General features: G+C 34.6%; 1 protein-coding gene across 1 annotated transcript in view; it reads right to left on the bottom strand.

Annotated features, from left to right (window-relative positions):
* Positions 1-21,681, bottom strand: part of LOC150096813 (uncharacterized) — a 184,003-nt gene that overhangs the window by 95,195 nt on the left and 67,127 nt on the right. Inside the window, exon 5 of the mRNA XM_090408185.1 lies at positions 18,342-18,398. Within this exon, the coding sequence (XP_090264311.1) occupies positions 18,342-18,398 (57 nt within the window). The remainder of the gene's footprint in view (positions 1-18,341; positions 18,399-21,681) is intronic.

Here is a 21,681-nt window from a genome sequence, read left to right as displayed (position 1 = left end):
CTAAAAGTTGCCACTTGGGTAATACATGGCACTGCAATGCTATAGTGGGTAATTCAAAATGTCACAAAATGTAGGATACACGTGGCAGGTTGTGTGGTTACACAACATGTTGTTGGCAATATTACAACATTGCCAACAACATCGTAATGTTGTTGGCATTACAACATTGTCAGCAATCTGCTAAAATCACATTCTCAGTCACAGAACATAGTTTCACTTGAAATGTTGTGGATATAGCATGTAATGCTGGTCCACAATAGACAACATCTTTGCGATGTTCCCCCCCCCCCTCCCACAGCCAAAAGTCACAGGGGTTCAGATTTGGCAAGCATGCTGGCAACGTTGTAAAATGTTGCCAGCATGCAATATTCTCCTTGGTAAAATGTGTCTGAAGCAATCACTTGACAGGGGTAGCAATGTAAGGAAGGGCACCATCCTGCATAAAAACTGTTGAATCCAGGCGCTCATGCTGTTGATGTCTTGGAATCACCTGATTGGCTAAGACAGATGCATATCGCTGGCCATTAACAATCCAGGTAACAAGACCAGAAGGACCAAGCTCCTCAAAAAGAAAGGTCTGATAATGAATTTTACTATAAAATCAGACCAAAGGAATCTTTGGTCTGGTTTTATAATAAAATTTATAACCTTTGAGGAATCTGTCATGATGTACAGGTATGTGGTTGCCCCAATTCTGCAGTTGTGCATACTCACAGCACCATCCAGATGGAAGTGAGCTTCGTCGGTCCAGAAAATGTTCCATGGCTTTGTGGTCCAGTTCAATCCGAGAAAGAAACTGTGAGGCAAATGTTTCTCATATATCCTGGTCAGGATTAAGCAAATGCTGAAAGGATAAGCACAGAAATTGTCTTATGACTTCGTGAAAAGTGTGCTTACGGGTTTGTCTAAAGACCGTGCAATACACTGTGTGCTGCTGCTGCTTCCTACGACATTTGCCATCCTTTCTTCCTTTAATGCTGTGGCTACTTCCTCCACTGTATGCCATTCGATGGGCTTCCATCCTCTGCCAGGGTCAAATTTCTGGATCATTTTGTGTAAACCATTTGCAATCATCGGGCCAATTTTTAATCCCTTTAATGTTCTTAACTTTTGCAATGCTGACAAGGCAAAGCTCATATTTTGGTAAAAGAACTTCATGAGAAGTGAGCGAGCCTTCGGACATTGCGCTTTAACACTTTTGCTCACAGGCAATGAACTGAATGCATTCCACAGCTACCCACTTTTATAGAAGCTTCTTTCAAATCATATGCCATCGGGGACATTTGTCACTTGCATAAATGGTACAGTCACAATGTTTCACTGCATACCAGGAGTATCATGTGTAATTTACATGTATTGCAGCACCATGTATCACCCTAGTGGCTACTTTTAGAACTAACGTTGGTTTTTGCAGAAATAAAATTCCATTGCTGCACACATCATCGTGTTAAATATTAAAGTGTTCTGAGGAGTAGTTACCCAATTACAGCTTTTCGAAATGTGAACTATAATTATAATCACCCTGTTTATATAGTAAACCATAATATCTGCTTAAATTAAGGGGATATTAAATCCCACATAGTTTTAAAACCGAATAAGAAATTCAAAGATTGGAATCAGAGAGTTTCTTGCCGAATATAGTGAACTATAAAGTATCAGCGACACTAGCGTTAGCAAATGCAAGTGATCCTAGTACGTAGTACAATACCGGGGCAGCTCGTTGCAAAGGTGGAGGAGTTCAGATCGCTATTCTTAGGTATTTTCCATAATGTAAAAACACATTTCCTAGGAAATGTATGCTGTTATTACATTATGGAGGGAGGTCACTACCTAGACCAGTTTCAGCCTTTTTTGAGGCTTCATCAGTGAGTAGCTAGACCTAATACCAAAATATATGTGTATAGCGAAAAGAACTTATATACTCTGCGAACGAGTTATCCAAACAGGTGCAACCATTAAGTTACTTAAATATAAAGAGCTAATAAGCTTCATTTCGGCAATGAAAACATTACTTAAATTAAGGGGATATTAAATCCCACATAGTTTTAAAACCGAATAAGAAACTCAAAGATTGGAATCAGAGAGTTTCTTGCCGAATATAGTGAACTATAAAGTATCGGCGACACTAGTGTTAGCAAATACAAGTGATCCTAGTACATAGTACAATACCGGGGCAGCTCGTTGCAAAGGTGGAGGAGTTCAGATCGCTATTCTTAAGTATTTTCCATAATGTAAAAACACATTTCCTAGGAAATGTATGCTGTTATTACATTATGGAGGGAGGTCACTACCCAGACCGGTTTCAGCCTTTTTTGAGGCTTCATCAGTGAGTAGCTAGACCTAATACCAAAGTGTATAGCGAAAAGAACTTATATACTATTATCCTATATCAATCAATTATCAAGACTATATCAAGCAATTATCCCCTTAATTTAAGTAATGTTTTCATTGCCGAAATGAAGCTTATTAGCTCTTTATACTTAAGTAACTTAATGGTTGCACTGTTTGGAAAACTCGTTCACGGAGTATATAAGTTCTTTTCGCTATACACTTTGGTATTAGGTCTAGCTACTCACTGATGAAGCCTCAAAAAAGGCTGAAACCAGTCTGGGTAGTGACCTCCCTCCATAATGTAATAACAGCATACATTTCCTAGGAAATGTGTTTTTACATTATGGAAAATACCTAAGAATAGCGATCTGAATTCCTCCACCTTTGCAACGAGCTGCCCCGGTATTGTACTATGTACTAGGATCACTTGCATTTGCTAACGCTAGTGTCGCCGATACTTTATAGTTCACTATATTCGGCAAGAAACTCTCTGATTCCAATCTTTGAGTTTCTTATTCGGTTTTAAAACTATGTGGGATTTAATATCCCCTTAATTTAAGTAATGTTTTCATTGCCGAAATGAAGCTTATTAGCTCTTTATATTTATATTTAAGTAACATAATATCTGTGTTATCAATAACTGCATTATAAACTTAGCCAAACAGATATCTGAAATATTTTTTAGATCATAAAAAGATAAACTGTATACTGCAAGGTCTATTCAAAAAAAAGTGTCTGGATTGATGTCATAGTACAAAGGAAAAAAAAAGGATTGGATTTATAATTTGCCTCGTCAAAATACACCCTTTCAGCAGCAATGTTCTGCATAATTGTTTCTGTCAATACAGGAAACATTAATTAAAATCTATTTTTGGAAAATGTCCAAAGTCTATTTGTCAAAATTCATTTAATGGCTTTGATGTCATCAGACAAACAAGAAATAAGATGTCAGGTTATTATTATCTTCACACTGGTTCAGAATGCAAGTGCACAGAAACAATTTCACATATGACATGACTAAATTTAACACACGTGAACCATAGTAGTAGGTTTTTTATTATGTAAATATTTTATCCTAGGTATCTTAGGACATCATCAGTACAGTAGAACAATACTAGGAATGACACAAAGGATGGAGTGTATATGTACAATGGAAATGGAATCTAAATTGCATGCAGTGGTGCATTGCAGCCTGAACTTAGATTAAATTGAATTAAATTAAATAAAAATTAAATTACAGTCAAGTTTTTACACAATTTTGTATGACAATTTCCGATACTTTAGGGATGGCAAGAACATCATTGTGGTTTAGATTTGGTCTGTGAAGTAGAGCTTCAGCACTTTCTTTATATAAGCGTCCATATTTATATGAAGATCTGTGTAGGAGTTTTGTCTTTTCCCAGTGTCTTTTCCCTTATATAAAGAAAGTACTGAAGCCCTACTTCACAGACCAAATCTAAACCGCAATGATGTTCTTGCCATCCCTAAAGTATGGGAAATTGTCATACAAAATTGTGTAAAAATAACTTAACTGTAATTTAATTTTAATTTAATTTAATTCAATTTAATCTAATTTAAGTTCAGGCTGCAACGCACCATTGCACGCAATTTGGATTCCATTGTACGTACGCACTCCATCTTTTGTGTCATTCCTAGCATCGTTCTACTGTAACTGATGATGTCCTAAGATACTAGGAAGAAATATTTACGTCATAAAAAAAACCTACTACTGTGGTTCACGTGTGTCAATTTTAGTCATGAATTCTTCACATGTTTCTCTATATAATCACATATGACATGGTTACTGCTTAGTTTGAGCAGGACAATAAAGAGTACTATATTAAAAAGAAAAATATGTATAAAATTTTTAAAAAAGAATAAAAGGTAAACAGCATTAAGAATGGAACTGTAGACTCAAATATACAAACATTATTGTAGAAAAATTAAAGAGAAGTCAGCATGTTCCCTGAGAGAACATAGAAAAAAATGTAAGACAACTAAACTAAATGTAAAGCAAAACAAGTAATAGGAAGCTGTTGGCAAGAAAACATCAAATGGATATTGTGAAAAGGGAAAAATGTTCTAGAAGCTATTGAAAAGTTAAAAAAAAAAAAAATCAAGGAACATGTAAGTACTGTAAAAGGAATCAGGCATGATAAATGTGGAATAAAAACTAAAGATATGCTGGACGTGTGGAGTAATTACTTTGATATCTAAGAAATGAAAGACTGTTAAATGGGATAAGAAATGATAGAACAGTGGTATAAAATATTCAATAAAAATGCAATTATGAGTACATATCAAATGATGGGTAGAAAAACCCATAAGAAATTCTGAAATATGGAAAGACAGCTGGAAAAGATAATATTTAATTAGAAATGTTCACAATGGAGATAATAAAAGTTTTAAAGTATTCAGAAGAACTGATCAGAAAGTCAAATTTCAGATGATTGGTATAGAGTTCTCATAGTATCCATCATGTTTTTTTTTGTTTTTTTAACAGAACAAAACAAAAAAAACAAAAAAAAAGACAAATAAAATGAATATGAGAAATTTCATACTAAATTCTTAAATGTTCCAGGTAAGGCTAATGCAAGCATTCAGAACAAGTAAAGGCTATGGAAGTGAAGTGAAACTTAATAGAGAAAGAACAAGCTGGGTTAAGATGAAATTGGGATTGTCATGATAAGAATTTTGACTTCAAGAAAAATAGTAAAGAAAACATGACATATAACAAGGATTTGTATTTATGGTTTGGGGATCTAGGAAGGGCATGATAGGTGCCAAGAAAAACTGCTTTCAAAATGCCAAAATTACATGGTCTACATGAGATATTATACAGAGCAATATATATATATATATATATATATAAGGGTTGTTTGAAAAGTTTGGTAAATTTCCAATAGATGGCAACACAGTCTGTTAATTCACACCAGTGTCGGTACGTATCATCTTTTTCATGACCCGTGGCAAAATTTTAGCCACATGCAGCGCGTAGTTCTCATTTGGCAAACGTTTAAAATGACCGTGTTTGCATTTTTCCTCAAAATGGAGAAAAACGAGTAGCAATAAAACATAAAACACTTTCGTGCAGTAATAAAACACTTTTATTTGAAGAAGTGGACAGCTGCACAGATCAAAGCCAAGTTAGATGCAGTTCATGAGGGGCCTCTGCACCAACATTAAAGACTATTTAGCTTTGGATAAATTAGTTAAAAGGTTATCGTAAGTCCATCGAAGATGAAGCAAGTTCTGAACGCCCAACTGAGGTCACTACGAAGGAAATGATTGAAAGCTGTGTGCGCAATAAGTGCCGCGATTGTTGACTGTCGATCAAAATGCATGAATGATATTATACTCCTAAATAAATTCATTACACTTCTTCAGGACTCAAAGGCCATAACAAATTTGGCATGAAAATCAGCAAAAAGAAGATACAAATAGGAAGAAAATGGACATCACCTATATTCTCAATAAAAAAAAAAAACTATCAAACAAGTAAAGCAAGTTAAATAGAGAAATAGATAACTTAATAAGAAAAGCTGGTATGTTGTGTAGCCAGTTGAATAAATTAATAGAAATATGGGAGAAATCGGAGCCTCCATAGCTCATTCGGTATAGATGAAGCCCTTTGGTCGGAAAGATGTGGGTTCGATTCTCGTCAGTAACATGAGGAACCTTTATTTGGTCTCCTTCGACTAAATGTGAGTTAACCAGTCTCCTACAGAGGTGGAGGGTTTTTTCCCTCCCGATAACTTGGATTCTTCATCCCTCAAAAGGCAAACCAGTCCCATGAACACACATGGCTACAGCCATAAGATATACTACGGCAAGGAAGGCAATGGGAAATTACCTTACTCATAATCATCTCCCTAGTATGGTAGCATATATCCCCCCCCACACACACACACCAGCCATATGGCTGAGGGAATAGGATAGGATAGAAGAGAGAAATTAGACAAAGTGAGTTTTAACTTATGTTTCTGAAAATTGGGTTAGAAATAAGAGTTAATTAGGGCTACAGACTATGGATATGAGCATTCTGAGATGGCAGAATAATATTAAAAATAAAGATATTAGGAAGGAACTTGGCATTGTTAGCAGTGCCATAACCAGGCAGGTACAAAGGTGCACAGAAGAAAAGGGGCCCTGAAATGGGCCTCCTATGTATCAAAAAAAAAAAAATCAGTATTATATTTTCAAATTTTACTGCCATGGGAGAGCCGATTCATAAGCATATATCATAATAATATTTATAAACAAAATTTCTATTGTATTTGTTTTTTTTATTTTTTTTTTCCAAAAAAAAAAGGGGGGGTGCAAAAAATAAAGTCTTGCACAGGGCTCATGAAAAGCTAGTTTACAGCAATAATTGTTAGCATTCAACAGTGTTTTGAACAGAGCTAATCTAAGGTAGTATGGTCAATTATTATTATCTTTACATTACACCTTCAAAGAGTCTAAGGACTCGTCATGGGAGGGCACTGTACTTTGGCACAATTTCACCATCTCCATTAATACTTTTAAGAAATTTTAATTCTCCAATGACATGCAACTACAGTACTACCATCAATGCCTTCTGCTGCCACCATCACCACAACAACAGTATTTTTTGCATGTAAATTGTGTTTTTTCTCATGGCAAATTTGCCTGTATGTGAAAAACACCATTTTCTGGGAGAATAAACCCTGCTAAACAGAATGGGAGAGGAAAAGTTAGCAAAACAGGTGAGTGATTCCAGATAGCAATTAGATAGCAAGAAAAAGACGAAGATCTAGGCAGAGTAAATACAGTAACTAAACAGTGGCTTAGAAGACCAAAAGGTAAGATCTGAAAATGTTGAGAATTCAGACAGATAACAGAATAATTAGAAAGAAAATTACTCATACTACTATCACATTATCCTTGAATTTTCCTTGCAGTACATTAGGAATTGGACAAAGATGAAGTCATGAAATCTGTAGCCTTTCAAATATTTCTGGAACTTGAATTGCAATAATAAAGTTTTTCCAAAACAAATTTGATATAGAGGTTCATTCTTTATTTGCAGTTTATTTTATTTTATTATTATTGTTATTTTTTTTTTTTTGGCCAAAGAATGTTTTCTTCTCTGTTATGTAGCAAAACTTGAGGTTTTCCTAACTTAAGAAAGAAATCCACACAGTGAAACATTAAAAAATTAATTAACTAAACAACAACAACAAAAAAAAAATACTTAACCATATTTAAGTATCTCATTACATTATTAAGTCAAGAGCTAAGAAAATCATGGGAAATTCCAACAAACTTGATTCTAGCTATGTTTCAAGCATATACTATGTTAAAACTATGACACACTACTAAGGAACTATGAGACTAAAAACATTTAAAAAAGGTATTGAGAATGAAAGTAGGTTTTAATAGTTGTTAAAATATACTAGAGGTTAATCAAATACCAACTAATTTCCCAGTAAAATGGCTAGTTGCTTCTTAAGAGTTAAAATTATGAACATCGTTTACAGATTAAAACATATCTCACAAACTGTAGAGAGAGATCTTTTGCTTAGTTACAAAGTGTATTAATTCACAAGAAATTATATTATTGTTTTAATCTTTTACCCAAGCATAAGCAAACAAAGTTTGTGCATGAAGTATCTTCACGGCCAATCTACTTGTATATAGAAACTGCTGACTTCACATTACCTCAGTATACCATAATGTAAAAACATTATGGGAAGGGTCACTAATCAAGACTGGTTTCAATCATTATTGAGGTCCCATCAGTGAGAACTAGACCCAGAAGGTACCAATGTAGACGTCAAACATATTGCATCTACATATATTAAAGTGGTACATCATCATATTATTAAATACTGTGGATCAAAGATAGTTGCAGAACGTTTTTCCATTTGGTTACAAAATATATATCATAGTTGACAAGAAATTATATCTTCCTGAGTCTAGCTACCACTGATGAGACCTCAATAAAGGTCAACTGATCAGGGTTAATAACCTTCCCATAATATTTTTGCATTATGGGATATTGAGGCAACTGATATGTGAATAATCTCTATATACAGAACAACCCATAAGTAATGAAGGAGTTTAATAAGTTTTTTATTTATTAATTCTTCTTCTACAGCTTCTCCCACTTAAGTGGGGTCACTGTTTGTTATGCGTCTCCTCCACACCTTCCTGTCTTGGGCTGTCACCACATCCAAGTTCTTCATCTTCAAGTCCTCTTCTACCAGCTCCCTCCATCTCTTCTTTGGCCGACAACGCTTCTGCCTTCCTTGCACATCCATCTGCATGACCCTTCTTCCCACATATTAATTAATAAATAAAAATCAAACTATGATTTTTATTTATTAATTATTTTTGTTTTTTTATAACCTGGAGATTTTTTTATTAGTTATGAAAAACCACATCATATAAATGGCTTCCATTTTTGGCTTCACAAAGAAGGGCCCTTTCAGTGGCATGTTCCATGAAAGCTGCTAATGTTTCTGTCCACAGTGCCCTAATTTCTGCACAAATGTTCTGCTTCAGCAGTTGAATTATCTGGGAGTTGTTCACATACACCTTTTCCTTCAGATAATCCCACAGAAGTTGCGAGCCATCAGATCTGGGGAATGTGATGACCAATTAATTGCAGATCTTCGCAAAATTATTCACTCACAAAAATGTGCCTTAGGAGTTCCGTTGTGGCTCTAGAGGTGTGGGCAGCGGCTCTATCTTACCAATACCACATCTTAGGTCTGTCCTCTACTACAGGGAGTACAAAAATTTTTGATCATGGCCTGATATTGCTCCCTCGTGACTGTCATCATCTTGAAAGAAGTAAGGCCAAAAAAAAAAAAGAGGAAAACGTTGAATGTTTCCTCTGCTCTGGAACGTTGAATGTTTCCTCTGAATAAGGGTCTCTGGGATCATAGGAAGTCACTTACGGAACCCTCTTGCTGGAAACTCTCAATCAAGTGACAAATCATCATTTCCAAGGATTACATTAAAATGATAGTGATATGCTCTTTGCATTAGAATAATTGAATGCTGACTTTCAAAATAAAATTGAATGATTTTAGTTCGTTTTTGTGTAAACTTTTCCATGCTTAATTTCCCAAATTCTACTTAGAATACCTGAAAAAAAAAAATAAAATGAAAAAGTTAATAATCAAAAAACTTATTCACATTTTAAACCCCATTGTGACTTATGAACCAACCTGTACAAGTAGACTAGTTATGAAGATACCCCTCCCACACACACACAGACTTTGTATAATTATGCTTGGGCGAAGGAGTAAAGCAAGAATATAAATTGTTTTAAGGAAACGTGTACGGGACATATTTAGAGATACTTATAAGGCTTATTAAACCTCCGTAGCTTAGTCAGTATAGATGAAGCCCTTTGGTTGGAAACATCCTGGTTCGATTCCTGTCCATGATGTGAGGAACCATTATCTGGTCTCTCTCAACTAAAGAATTAGCCAGTCTCATACAAAGGTAGAAGGTTTTTTCACCTGGAAACTCAGGTTTTCATCCCTCAGAACAGGCAAACTGGCCCCATGAACACACAGAGGTCTACGGTCATGAATACTTACAAAAATGTGGAAGATAGGGTCCTCACCATATTATCCTTACACCCAAAGTCAACCATGAGTCACATCATGGTAGTCAACCTCCTGGATGGAGATGATACATGATGATGATGATGATGATGATGATATGGTTTATACATGTAGAAAAATAATAACATGGACATCAGGGAGAAAGACATTGAAAAGATGAATTTTAAGAATGAACCATGTTGCATGTGCATACTAGCTCATATCTTGGTCATGGTTGATTTGACAGGATAACACTATTAGAGTTCAAAAGAACAACTGTAAAAGTTTATGCAGATTAAAAATAAAAAATAAAAATTATAAACAGCTAATAGTAATCACTTCCCAAAACTTAGAGATTAGTATACAGTCAGATCAATTAAGGTTCAGCTGATTTTGTAGTATTTTACATATTTCAAGGAAAAGGTGATCAAATTTGAACCTGCTGGAGTGAGAAATCTTTGTATAGTTCCATAGAACTCTGGACTAAGTGTCAATAGTATGAGTTTATGAATAAAATTCTATTTTCTATATTTGTAAGCCATAAGTATAAATAAAAATATAAATTCTTATCAGTTATTATATATTCTCGGATAAATTGTTAGAATGGCAAACAATGAGAATAAGGCCCAAAGAATGCATATCATCTGTTCTCCAAGAAGACTTTTGAGCTGATTATTGAAAAAGGAAATCAAGTATGTTAAGGGATCATATTAATAACTTCCAGACATCACTTAAGAAAAATCCCTGATTTTTCAAGGATTTGTATGAGAGGAGGTTATCTTCCAGAAATGAGGGCTGTGTTGTCTATGTTGTGCTCTGCGATGAGTGAATTAATGATATGAAAGATCAGATTTTCTTTTCTTTTGTGTGCCACATTGCGGATATAATATTTCTTTCTTATTTCAAAACTTCTACTAGTCTAACCTACATATGGTAGACCATATAAACAAATTTTATAGAAATACTTTTAAAGGTATTTCCACTGTCCAGCAGTTCCTCATAATCCCCTTCTCCATTGCAAAAGTCATTCCAGGAACCTTCTTGCAACTCTCTGGCTCACACTGCCTCTACAACCTCTTTCTCTCCATGTAAGTTGAGGCCATCCTCTCTTCCGTCTTCCTGGCAGTGACCAATTCATCACTCTCTTGTTTTCAAGACACCAGGATATTTATAGAAGGGGTTACTATCTTTTGGAAATCTTAGGAGGCTTCAGACAGTTTAGATGGGCTTGCAAACAACTCCTGTATTGTTTTATTCAGTAGTGCAGCAATCTTGATGGAGTTGTTGATGTATGGAATGGAAACAGAATTTCTGTATTGAATGTTAGGGCCTTGGTAGGGAAGATTATCAGAGAAGAACAGATTTGAAATAAGAAACAAACATCTCAGTGACATGGCACACAAAAGAAAAGAAAAATCTAGTCTTTCATATCATGCATTTACTCACTCACTTACCCACCATAAATCATAACATAGATTGGATACTGACACCCTGCTTTATCTGGAAAACATCTTCTTCTCGTGTATTAAGGACTCCACTGCTCATACTCACTAATATGGTTTCATCATATAAGATAAACCAGCAATTTATCTTAAATCATATCTGAAAGTCAAAGTGTCAAAAGAAGAGAGAACAAATGATGATGATGATGATGATGTGTGCTACTTAAGCACCACTTGTATCTTGTTTTCATTGCTGTGATTCTAATGGCTTATCCCAGTTATGTTTTAATTTGTAATCTACACTCATCATTTTAATCATTAAGAAATAACTAGCCATTTTGTTGCAAAACTAGTTGGTATTTGATTAACTTCTAGTATTTTAACTATTAAAGTTATGAAAAAGCCGGCAAAGGTTGGTCGATTGGTAGAGCCTCTGCTACTAATGGCTCAGTTAAGTAAGTTTGAGCGCGGTTAGTAGTTGGAAGGGGCCAATCGTTCGATGCTGTTGGCACACTCTCCCTCGATGAGTCTTTGGACTCCCTGGAGGTGTCAAATAATAATAATAATAATAAAAACCTCAAGTTCTGTCACATAACAGAGAGGAAAACATTCTTTGGCCAAAAATAAATAAATAAATAAATAATAATAATCATAACATAAAATAAACCAAATAAAGAATGAACTTCTATATCAAATTTGGCTTGGAAAAACTTTATTATTGCAATTCAAGGTCCAGAAATTTTTGAAAGGCTACAGATTTCATGACATCATCTTTGTCTTGGTATATATATTTTATACCAAGATCCAACTCTTTTTTTAAATAACTTTTTTTCCCTTTGAAATTTAGTGAATTGTGATCTACCACCTGTTAAATAGACTAGTCTTTAGCTCAACTTTAGCTTGAATTCTCTGAATTAACTTCATGTTTTATCCAGCTGCTCGAGGGTATCCTGATATGATAATTATTTCTTTTCAGTTACAATTTAAATTGTTTTTGCAATGATCTAATTGAGTGCTGTTTTATGGAAAGAGAAATTGAAAAACAAGAAACCTGTTCACATTGGATTTGAAAATCTGTGCACTTATTCCTTGGGAAATGCATAGGAGGGAAGACTATTCCACAATACAGCAGCAATGGGGATGAAGGAAGAGGAATTTGTTCTATGAGTTTGGAGTTTGATTGTGAAAGGATGTTGGGTCATAGCTGTACGTGTTATGATGGATTTGATACAGAGAGGAGGAATTACTGATGATAGTTCTAATGAACATTTACCATGGAAATATCTACAGAAGATGCATGCAGTAGACACCAGATGCCTGTGATGATGGTTGGATTGAGTTGGTAAGAAATGAGTCATTAATCAGTATGACTGCTCTCTTCTGCACTGTATTGAGTATTTTTAGGGAGCTCTTAGGGGCACTTATTTAGTGTCTTACCAGAGTTGTAATTTGTGTTCAGAAGATGCTGGTGTGAAATCAAGCAAAATATTAAAAAACAATAAATTATTTATTTATTTTGCTCTTCTGGTGTCATTATACTGTAAGACACTATTATGAATAAACACCAATCACTAAATATATCATTACAATGATAGCCATAATTTTATCACATCAGCAAACAAGTGAATATCAGTTTTAAGATATTAAAACATCATCATTACGTATTTCAATAAGAACAGACCAGAAATTGAAATTTGTAGCAACATCATTTCTTACCCCTCTTTCCTCTGATGTTTCCTCCATAAACAACCATGTGATGTCAATTAGACAGCTATTCTTCCAACAGTACACAAACATCATGTCTTTTCTGCTTTACTCTGCTTTATATCAAAATTAAGTGACAATAACTAGGAAAATGTCCTTTAAACTTGTATGTGAAATTTTATTAAATATGTAAGATTACTGGCAGTGATCTTTTATAGGCAAAAAAAAAAAAATAAATAAATAAAATAATACTGTCAATTTTTATTTTTAAGAAGCATTAAAATCACATATAAACAAAATATCCAAAATATTCATAGAAATATTCCATACCAATATTTTTATATAGTACATACATTTCAAAAATTACTCAGTATCTAAAAAAATGAAACATTCTGAATTTTAATTCTTTAAATTAGCTTCTGCTATTTTATGTGTTTTTAACCTATTAGTCATAAATTTATGATATTTTCTCTTTCAATGTAAAGAGTATATAATACATACTATGAATAATCTCCAGTGTTCGCCTTTCTAGTGTATGTTAGCTGTCATTAAAATCATTGTTTTAATGTACAATAATTATTTTTGGTTTACATATCCTAATGATTACTTCCACAACTGTGTACAAGTGGGATGGATATGATCTATTCAGTAATTAAGTTTAAACTTAAGTTTGGTCATTTTTAATTGTTCACAATTTTTTCGTGAGAGCAGGATCATAATAGACTGTGCTGTCATTGAAATAATCATTGAAATATCATTGAAAGTAAAAATATTCATTTGTAAAAAATTAATTAAAATATTTAAAAAAATAATAAAGAATGAAAAACAACCCTTAGTCCACCCATAAGTATACTATGTTTTATAGGTTTACACCTTTTATAGGTGGAAATGACATTAAAGAGTTTATCAGAAATAAATATTTATTTGCAATTCACATAAAAAGAATAAAATAGGTAGAAATTTTCTTTTCTATTTATTAAACATTTCAACTAATGATCGAATAAAAAATATCTATTAGTATATTGCTAAACATGTCAGAGGCTTAATGGAGTGAAAGAGCACTGAGAAAGGATTAAAAATAATCCTTCTTTTCAGAAGGATTTTAATAATGCTATCATCATCCCCTATGTCTGAGGCACTTCAGCTAAAATAGCCAGAAATACGATCTCTGCACAGCTTTCTAACTCCTACTTGAAACTAGCTAAGTTTATCTGCTCTGCTAAGGACTAAATCCCCCCTCACTCTCTTTTTCTCAGTTCCTGGTATGTATAGAGATCGCCTCTTCTTCCAAGCTGGCCTACTATGGACAGGCAGGAAGGTCAGCCACCATCCACATGAAAGAACATAAAAAATACATCAGCAGTCAAGAGCAAAATACAGGAATGGATAGATAAAAATGGGATACTGTACGGGGGAAGCATGGTTTTGTGAAGGGTATATCATGCCTCAGTAACTCGCTCACGTTTTATAATACAGTGACGGATGAACTGGATAAAGGTAATGGATTTACAGTGATACTGCTGAACTTTGCTAAGACCTTTGACAGGGTACCACATGGAATTCTAATCAGTAAACTTCAGCACATGGGAATGATGTGCTGAAGTTTATGCTGAATGATATAGGGTTGGTGAGATGGATAGGAGGGTGGTTGATGGAGAGATATCAGAGAGTAGTTTATTCAAGAGTGGAGTCCAAAAGAAAGCCTGTTACTAGTGGTGTGCCGCAGGGTTCTATTCTTCGACGACTGCTATTTAATTTGTTCATTAATGATACAGGAAAGGATCTGAGAGGAACTGTTCATTTATTTGCTGGTGATGCAAAGCTTGGTAGAGCAATAGTGAATGCACATGATGTCAAAATTTTGCAGGATGATTTCGATAGATTGGCAGTCTGGGCTAATGAGAATGGATGTCAGTTTAATAGCAAAGTGTAAGGTTATGCATTTTGGGGTGAAAAAATTAGCAGTAGTATATCACGTTGGTGGAACTGTACTCCAGGAGATTGATGAGGCCAGGAATTTTGGAGTATTGGTGGACAAGGAGTTGAAGTTTAGGGGGGGGGCACATTGCAAAAGTGGCTAAATCAGCTCATCAGATCACTTGGTTACTGAAGAATACTTTGACAAGTCGAGATAGGCAAGTTATTTTTCCTCTTTATCGAGCCATGATAAAACCCCATCTTGACTACTGTGCCCAGATCTGGGCCCCTGGGTTTCTTCGTGATGTGTTGGAGGTAGAGAAGATCCAGAGGCGAGTGATCAAGATGATAGCTGGTCTATGGAATGAACCTTACGAGAATAGGTTGAAGATCTGTGGGTTACAGAAATTGGTTGATAGGCAGAAAAGCGGTGATATGATTGAGACATTCAAATTACTGAGGGGTTTTTACAAGATTAATTCAGAGGAAATTTTTCAGAATAGGTCTGGTGATGGGAGAACTAGGGGCCATCCATGGAAACTGAGCAAGAGTGTAGTTAGCAAGGGTGTTAGAGCTAGGTTTTTACTTGGAGAGCGGGAATGAGTGGAATAAGCTGCTAAAGTTTTTTTGTATGCACCATGACTGTAAATGAGTTCAAAGAAAAGTATGATAGATACTGTGCGAATGCTGAATAGTTGTTCTTGATATGATGTTTGGGGCCTCTCTCATAATAATAATAATAATAATAATATCACAAATAATAAAGTAACATGACTGGTCTCAAAATAATGTAATTTAATAAAAAGTAGAACCCTTGAGTTCCCTGAAACACAGTTTAAGAAACACTGGTTTAGCTTACGACAAAGAAAATAAACTTAATAATGCTAATGCATTATCTGTCAGTTACATGTATTCTTTTTATTGGTCTGCCTATGTACAGCATGAAAAACCTGGGAGAAAAAAAAAATTTTTTTTTCACCTTCAATCGAAAAGTCTTCCGAAGAGTTGCGAGTTCTAGAGAAGTCCAATATTGTACTCCTGATGATGTCTCAGTGATGGAAGTTTATTTTCCACTTGGTTAGACTACATATAATAAATTTAGTTTAATCTTTTATCCAAGTGTATGCAAACAAAGTTTACGCCTGAAGTATCTTACTACGAGTTGTGTCAGTCCTGAAGATACTTCAGGCGCAAACTTTGTTTGCTTACACTTGGATAAAGGATTAAACTAAATTTATTATAGTCTAACCAAGGGAAAATAAACTTCCAACATCTTTCTCTAAATCAGTGTTTCTCAAACTTCGGATATCCACGTACCCCTTCTTAAATTTTCATCATTACCAAGTACCCCTAATTAATTAAACTTAATAAATTAATTTAAAATATTAATTAAAATTAAATATCTATTTTATTTGAATTTATATGTTCATGTAAACAAAAAATATGATTTATTTTTAAATTTTGGTTCGCTAGAGATGTCAGATGACACACTCATCAATTTCATTTGATCCAGATGCAATATCAATGTTTTCTTGTTGCTTACAGCTACTTGTATTTGCTATATCGCTCTCTTTTGGGGGTTTTATAAATCCAATCTTTTACCAATGATCCATACGTAAGAATTTGAAAGCTAAAAAAAAAATACTGTATTTATTTGAATATAACTCTAACTTTTTCCCCAAAATTGAAGCTAAAAAATCGTGTTGCAAGATATGTGCGGGAATTTTCGGAATCTAAAGTTTTCAGAAAAAAACTGAAAATGGTGCGACTTACCAATAAGCTCCTACTCGCTATCACTACTTTTGGCATCTAGAACAGTTTCTTTGTGTGCATCGTCAAAGTCATCTACCCAAATAGCATCATCTTCTTTCCCATTATTTCAAGCAAAAATTACCAGTAATTTACAAGACTTGAGATACGTAGAGCAGCGAAGAACTGCATATGATTGGTGCGGTATTAACAAAAGATCGCGTGAACCAAAGACAAATTAGCATTTCAACAGTTGAGTTGAAATGCTAATTCCCTTCAACCGAATTCCATAATATCTGAAGCACATTCACTATATATTTCTTAGTTTTAACACATTAACGACAGGGGTGGTGTCAAGCAAAACCATATGTTCCACCGGCAACATATGGTTTTGCTTGGTCTATACAGCAGTTTCTGTTGGAGAGGGGATGTGATTCATTAGTTAGTGCCGTTTTATCCTGGTTGTCTCTAATTGTACTGTTTGTTGAAAAATATAATGACTCATATGACTCATTATGCATAGCCAAAAATTGCTATGTACCCCCTAACGACCTTTCACGTACCCCCCAGGGGTACGCATATCACACTTTGAGAAACACTGCTCTAAATCCAGAGTTATTTTATAATAAGGTGGTACACCTTTTGGCAACTTGTATAAGTAAATATGACCTCTCCACTGCTTCTGCCTTAGTATCACCACTTCTGGGTTTGGCCCCCACTGATAAGACCTCAATAAAGGTCAAAACAGGTCTGGGTAGTGGCCCTTAATGCATAGCATTATACATATCCGCAAGGAGATGTGCTTTGCATTATGAGAGATACTGAGACAAGGAGTGATGAGAGCTTGATCCACCTTTACTACGAGTTGCCTCATTCCTTAAGATACTTCAGGAGCAAACTTTGTTTGCTTACACTTGGATAAAGGATTAAACTAAATTTATTATAGTCTAACCAAGTGGAAAATAAACTTCCAACATCTTCCTCTAAATCCAGAGTAATAATAAAGTGGTACGACTTTTGGAAACTCGTATAAGTAAATATGACCTCTCCATTGCCTTCTGCCTTAGTATCACCACTTCTTGTTCTGGCTCCCACTGACGAGACCTCAATAAAGGTTGAAATCGGTTTGGGTAGTGGCCCTTCACTTAATGCATAGCATTATACATATCCACAAGGAAATGTGCTTTGTATTATGGGAGATACTGAGACAAGGAGTTATGAGAGCTTGGTCCTCATTTACTACGAGTTGTCTCAGTCCTGAAGATATTTCAGGCACAAATTTTAATTGCTTACACTTGGATAAAGGATTAAACTAAATTTATTATTGATGTCTCAGTGATTGAGATGAAATGTGGAAGAATTAAATATTATTTTTAATCCCTTCTCAGTGCTGTTTCACTCCATTAAACCTCTAACATGAGTTGCTCTGAGCACTTAAGCCTTAACACATGGATTACTGATAATCAGTACAAAATATACTCACATAGCATTTCCTTTATTTTTAGAAATTTGTAAAGTCTCAAAATAAACATTATAACAATCTGCATAAAATGAGTATTGAGACATATAGAAAGGGATATAACAATTTCAATATTAATAAATTAAAACAACTTACGTTGTTTCCATGACATTTCCTGCTGACTTTGACTCATCATCACGTGTCTTCTATGTCCTGTAATCATGGACATAACCTTAAAGTAACATAACATATTTTGTAGTTTTATTATGTTTTGCTGCTATGAAATTCATCCTGTGACCAAAAATAAAAGTAGGATATGTATCAGCCTATTAAAGAGAAAGTACCAACTTTATCTGTTGTAGTGTCCAGACTGCACTATTAAGTAGTAGAGTGAGTTATATGTCATTTAATCTCCTACTGACTGATTTTCTAAATGGGGCTCTCTGCCTTTATAGTGGACTGCAATCTTCTATGTTTGATTTCATATACCAGTAGGTATCAGAAGCATGGTTATTATTATTATTTGACACCTCCAGGGAGTCCAAAGACTCATCGAGGGAGGGCACATATTTTACAACTGTCTCCACCACTCATTCACTAATTATCCACCAAATGACTGCAAATACCTCACTACCACCGACCACCACCACTAGTTTACTCATAGACAATCAAAAACATCCATGCCCACAGCAGGATTCGAACTAGCAGCCTTTTGGCTGGAAAGCAGATATGCTAACCACTTGGCCGGCTATTTGTCATTGTTCATCTTTTGTTTCTGGCTGCTTAAGAGATTTAATACCTAAATAAGGCTTTAATATAATTTAACTAAAAAGCACCTTACACCTTACTTTATTTCCATATTTTTTTAATCATGGAAATAAAGGTATATAATACAGGATACAGAATGTATTCCCTTGGTTTTAACATACTGTAATTCATTTTTAATTATCTTTATTTGTAAAAGATATCCTCTTATCAGTAATTTAAACACAACAATCAAAATAGATAAGACTGACTTCTGCCTTTGATCTTGTAGAAAAGCATACAGGTGGCTATGTAGAGGACTATGTTCTCATCCCCCCCTCGCCGCTCCTTCCATTCCAAATGTCACTTCCCTAAAAAACCTGAAGAGCAAGCTGAAATTACTAAAAAAAAAAAAACTATGATTGTGAAAAAAAAAGGTCATAGTTCTGTGATCTCAACTCAGGACTGTGTAAGGTGTGCTGTCAAGAAATGCCTTTTCTTTTTCTTTTTTTTTAAACTAAAGTTAAAATTAAGTTTGTACATTTGGGCAACCTTGGTTGGTGCTATTCCCTTTGTCTCAGAAGTTATGATATAGCCACTGTTAATCATCAGTGACAATTATAAAATGGGTAATACTACTTTGTCTTAAAAAGTCATGACATGACTATCAACATTCCTGAAAACAACAACAACATCCATGGTAATAGTGGCAAATATGAAGGTGTCTGTGTGAGATAGTCATCATATGTGGAACCTACAGTTAGTGCAGAAGTGGTTTTCTCAGGAAATTTATGGCTAAATGGTATCATTGGAAAAGACTGCTAGCAATGGATTTATTTCCATTGTGCAGTTTAAATATTTAATTCAATATGCCAAACACATTTCAAAATTAGTATCATATTGAAAAAAAAAAATGCAGAAAATTTATAAAAAGAATCAAAGTTGAGCAGCAGTGAACTATAGACTCAAATATACAAATATTGGAGTCCTAGTGGCAAAACCTGAACAAAACATTGGTTGATTAACATGGAGGTAGGCAGTAAAAAAGATTGATAAAATCAGAATTTAATGATAGTGCCAGTCCTAGAAATAAATCATTAGAGTCTAGTAAAAGAATGTAAGCATGTGACCTGAGGAATATAGTTTAACTTTCTTACATTTTTCTCTAAATATAAAACTAGTGAAACAAACAGGGAGGCCTCCAGTAGAATATAGAAAATACAGAAAGAGAAGAATATAGAAAACAGAGAAAGAGAAGAATATAGAATAAAAGAATATAGAAGGATTATTTTCTCAAACACATCCATAGAGTCAAAGGATGTGGGAGGTCTAAACTAACTATTACCTGTTATACTTCTCCTTGAATTCCTTCAACAATCAAACACTCATGATAACTCTGGTAATCTATTTCAACCATTCATCAGTCTCCTTAAGTCATTTTTATAACTATTTTTGGTTATCAGCCTCCCTCATTTGTCTCCATCTTTCTCTGTCGAAGACTTCATGATGCTGCATTCTCCAACCATCTCTACTAGATCATCCTTCCATCTTCTCTCTGGTCATCTAGCATTTATCTTCCTTAATATGGATGCCACTGGATGATTCTCTTTGTCTACTAAATGGGCAGGATATATCACATATCCATGTGATATGGCCTGTTCCCATTTCCATTTTAATTTTAAAATATCTTTCCCTATATGCAACATTTTTGTTTCTTTTCTTATATTTTCATTCTTCATTTTCTTTTGTAGACTGATGTTTAGAATGACTGACTCAGTTTTCCTCATTCTGTCCAGTATTTGTTTGGTTATTAGACATGTCTCTGATCTGCATGTCATAACTGGGATGACACATTACTTGAAAAGTTTGGCTTTATTTTCAGTTTTATTTTACTACATAGGAATTTTTTTTTCAGTTTGCCAAAAGCTGCACAGCCTACCTGAATCCTTTTTATTTCTTCATAAATGCTTCTTTTTTCTAATGTAAAAGCTGTTCTAAGGTACACATATTTTTGTACTTGCTCTATTTACATTTTAATTTTAAAATATATTTGCCTATATCCAATATCACCAACCCAAAAGTTATAGGCATTAACGAGACTTGGCTAACAGCAGATGATGTAGTTATAGGGATATAATGTGAAGGATTTAGTATTTTCGGGGAAGATAGAGAAGATAGGATGGAGGGGGGGGGGGGGATTACTGATGACAGCAGATGAATTCCAGCCAAAAAGAATAAGAGACAGGCAAGAGGGCAGCTGTTCATTGGAAGCAGTCTGGTGTGAGATCAAGAACAGTAAGACAAAATATACAGTTCATTGTTATTATAGGAGAGGGTTCCATGGATGATCTGGAAGATGTGCATCAGCAAATTAGTACAATGAGTACAGGCGAGTGATTATTATGGGGGCTTCAACTATGGAGACATAGACTGGAAGAAAGAAACATTACATGGCAGGAAGGAAATGGAATTTATACACCTACCGAGAGATAATTACTTGAGGCATCATGTGATGGAGGGGACTAGGTGTGTGAGAGTATTGGACCTGGTCATGTGATCGGAAGAGCTATCCATAACCAAAGTGGCCACGTTGCCTCTGATTTGCAAAAGTGACTGTGTGGTCCTGGGAGATTGTAAAACATGAGGAATATTATGTCAAGAAAGGGTATAGGTGGAACTACAAGGCAGATGATTATGACATGCTTAAGAGGAAGCTTAAATTTGTGCAATGGCATAAAACACTGCAAGGGAA

The sequence above is a fragment of the Typopeltis vanoorti genome, chromosome 18 (genome assembly GCF_054136105.1).
Source record: "Typopeltis vanoorti isolate ZY-2024b chromosome 18, IOZ_Tvanoo_1.0, whole genome shotgun sequence".
NCBI lineage: Eukaryota > Metazoa > Arthropoda > Arachnida > Uropygi > Thelyphonidae > Typopeltis > Typopeltis vanoorti.
The sequence above is the reverse complement of the archived record's forward strand: the minus strand, read 5'-3'. Positions and strand labels throughout refer to the sequence as shown.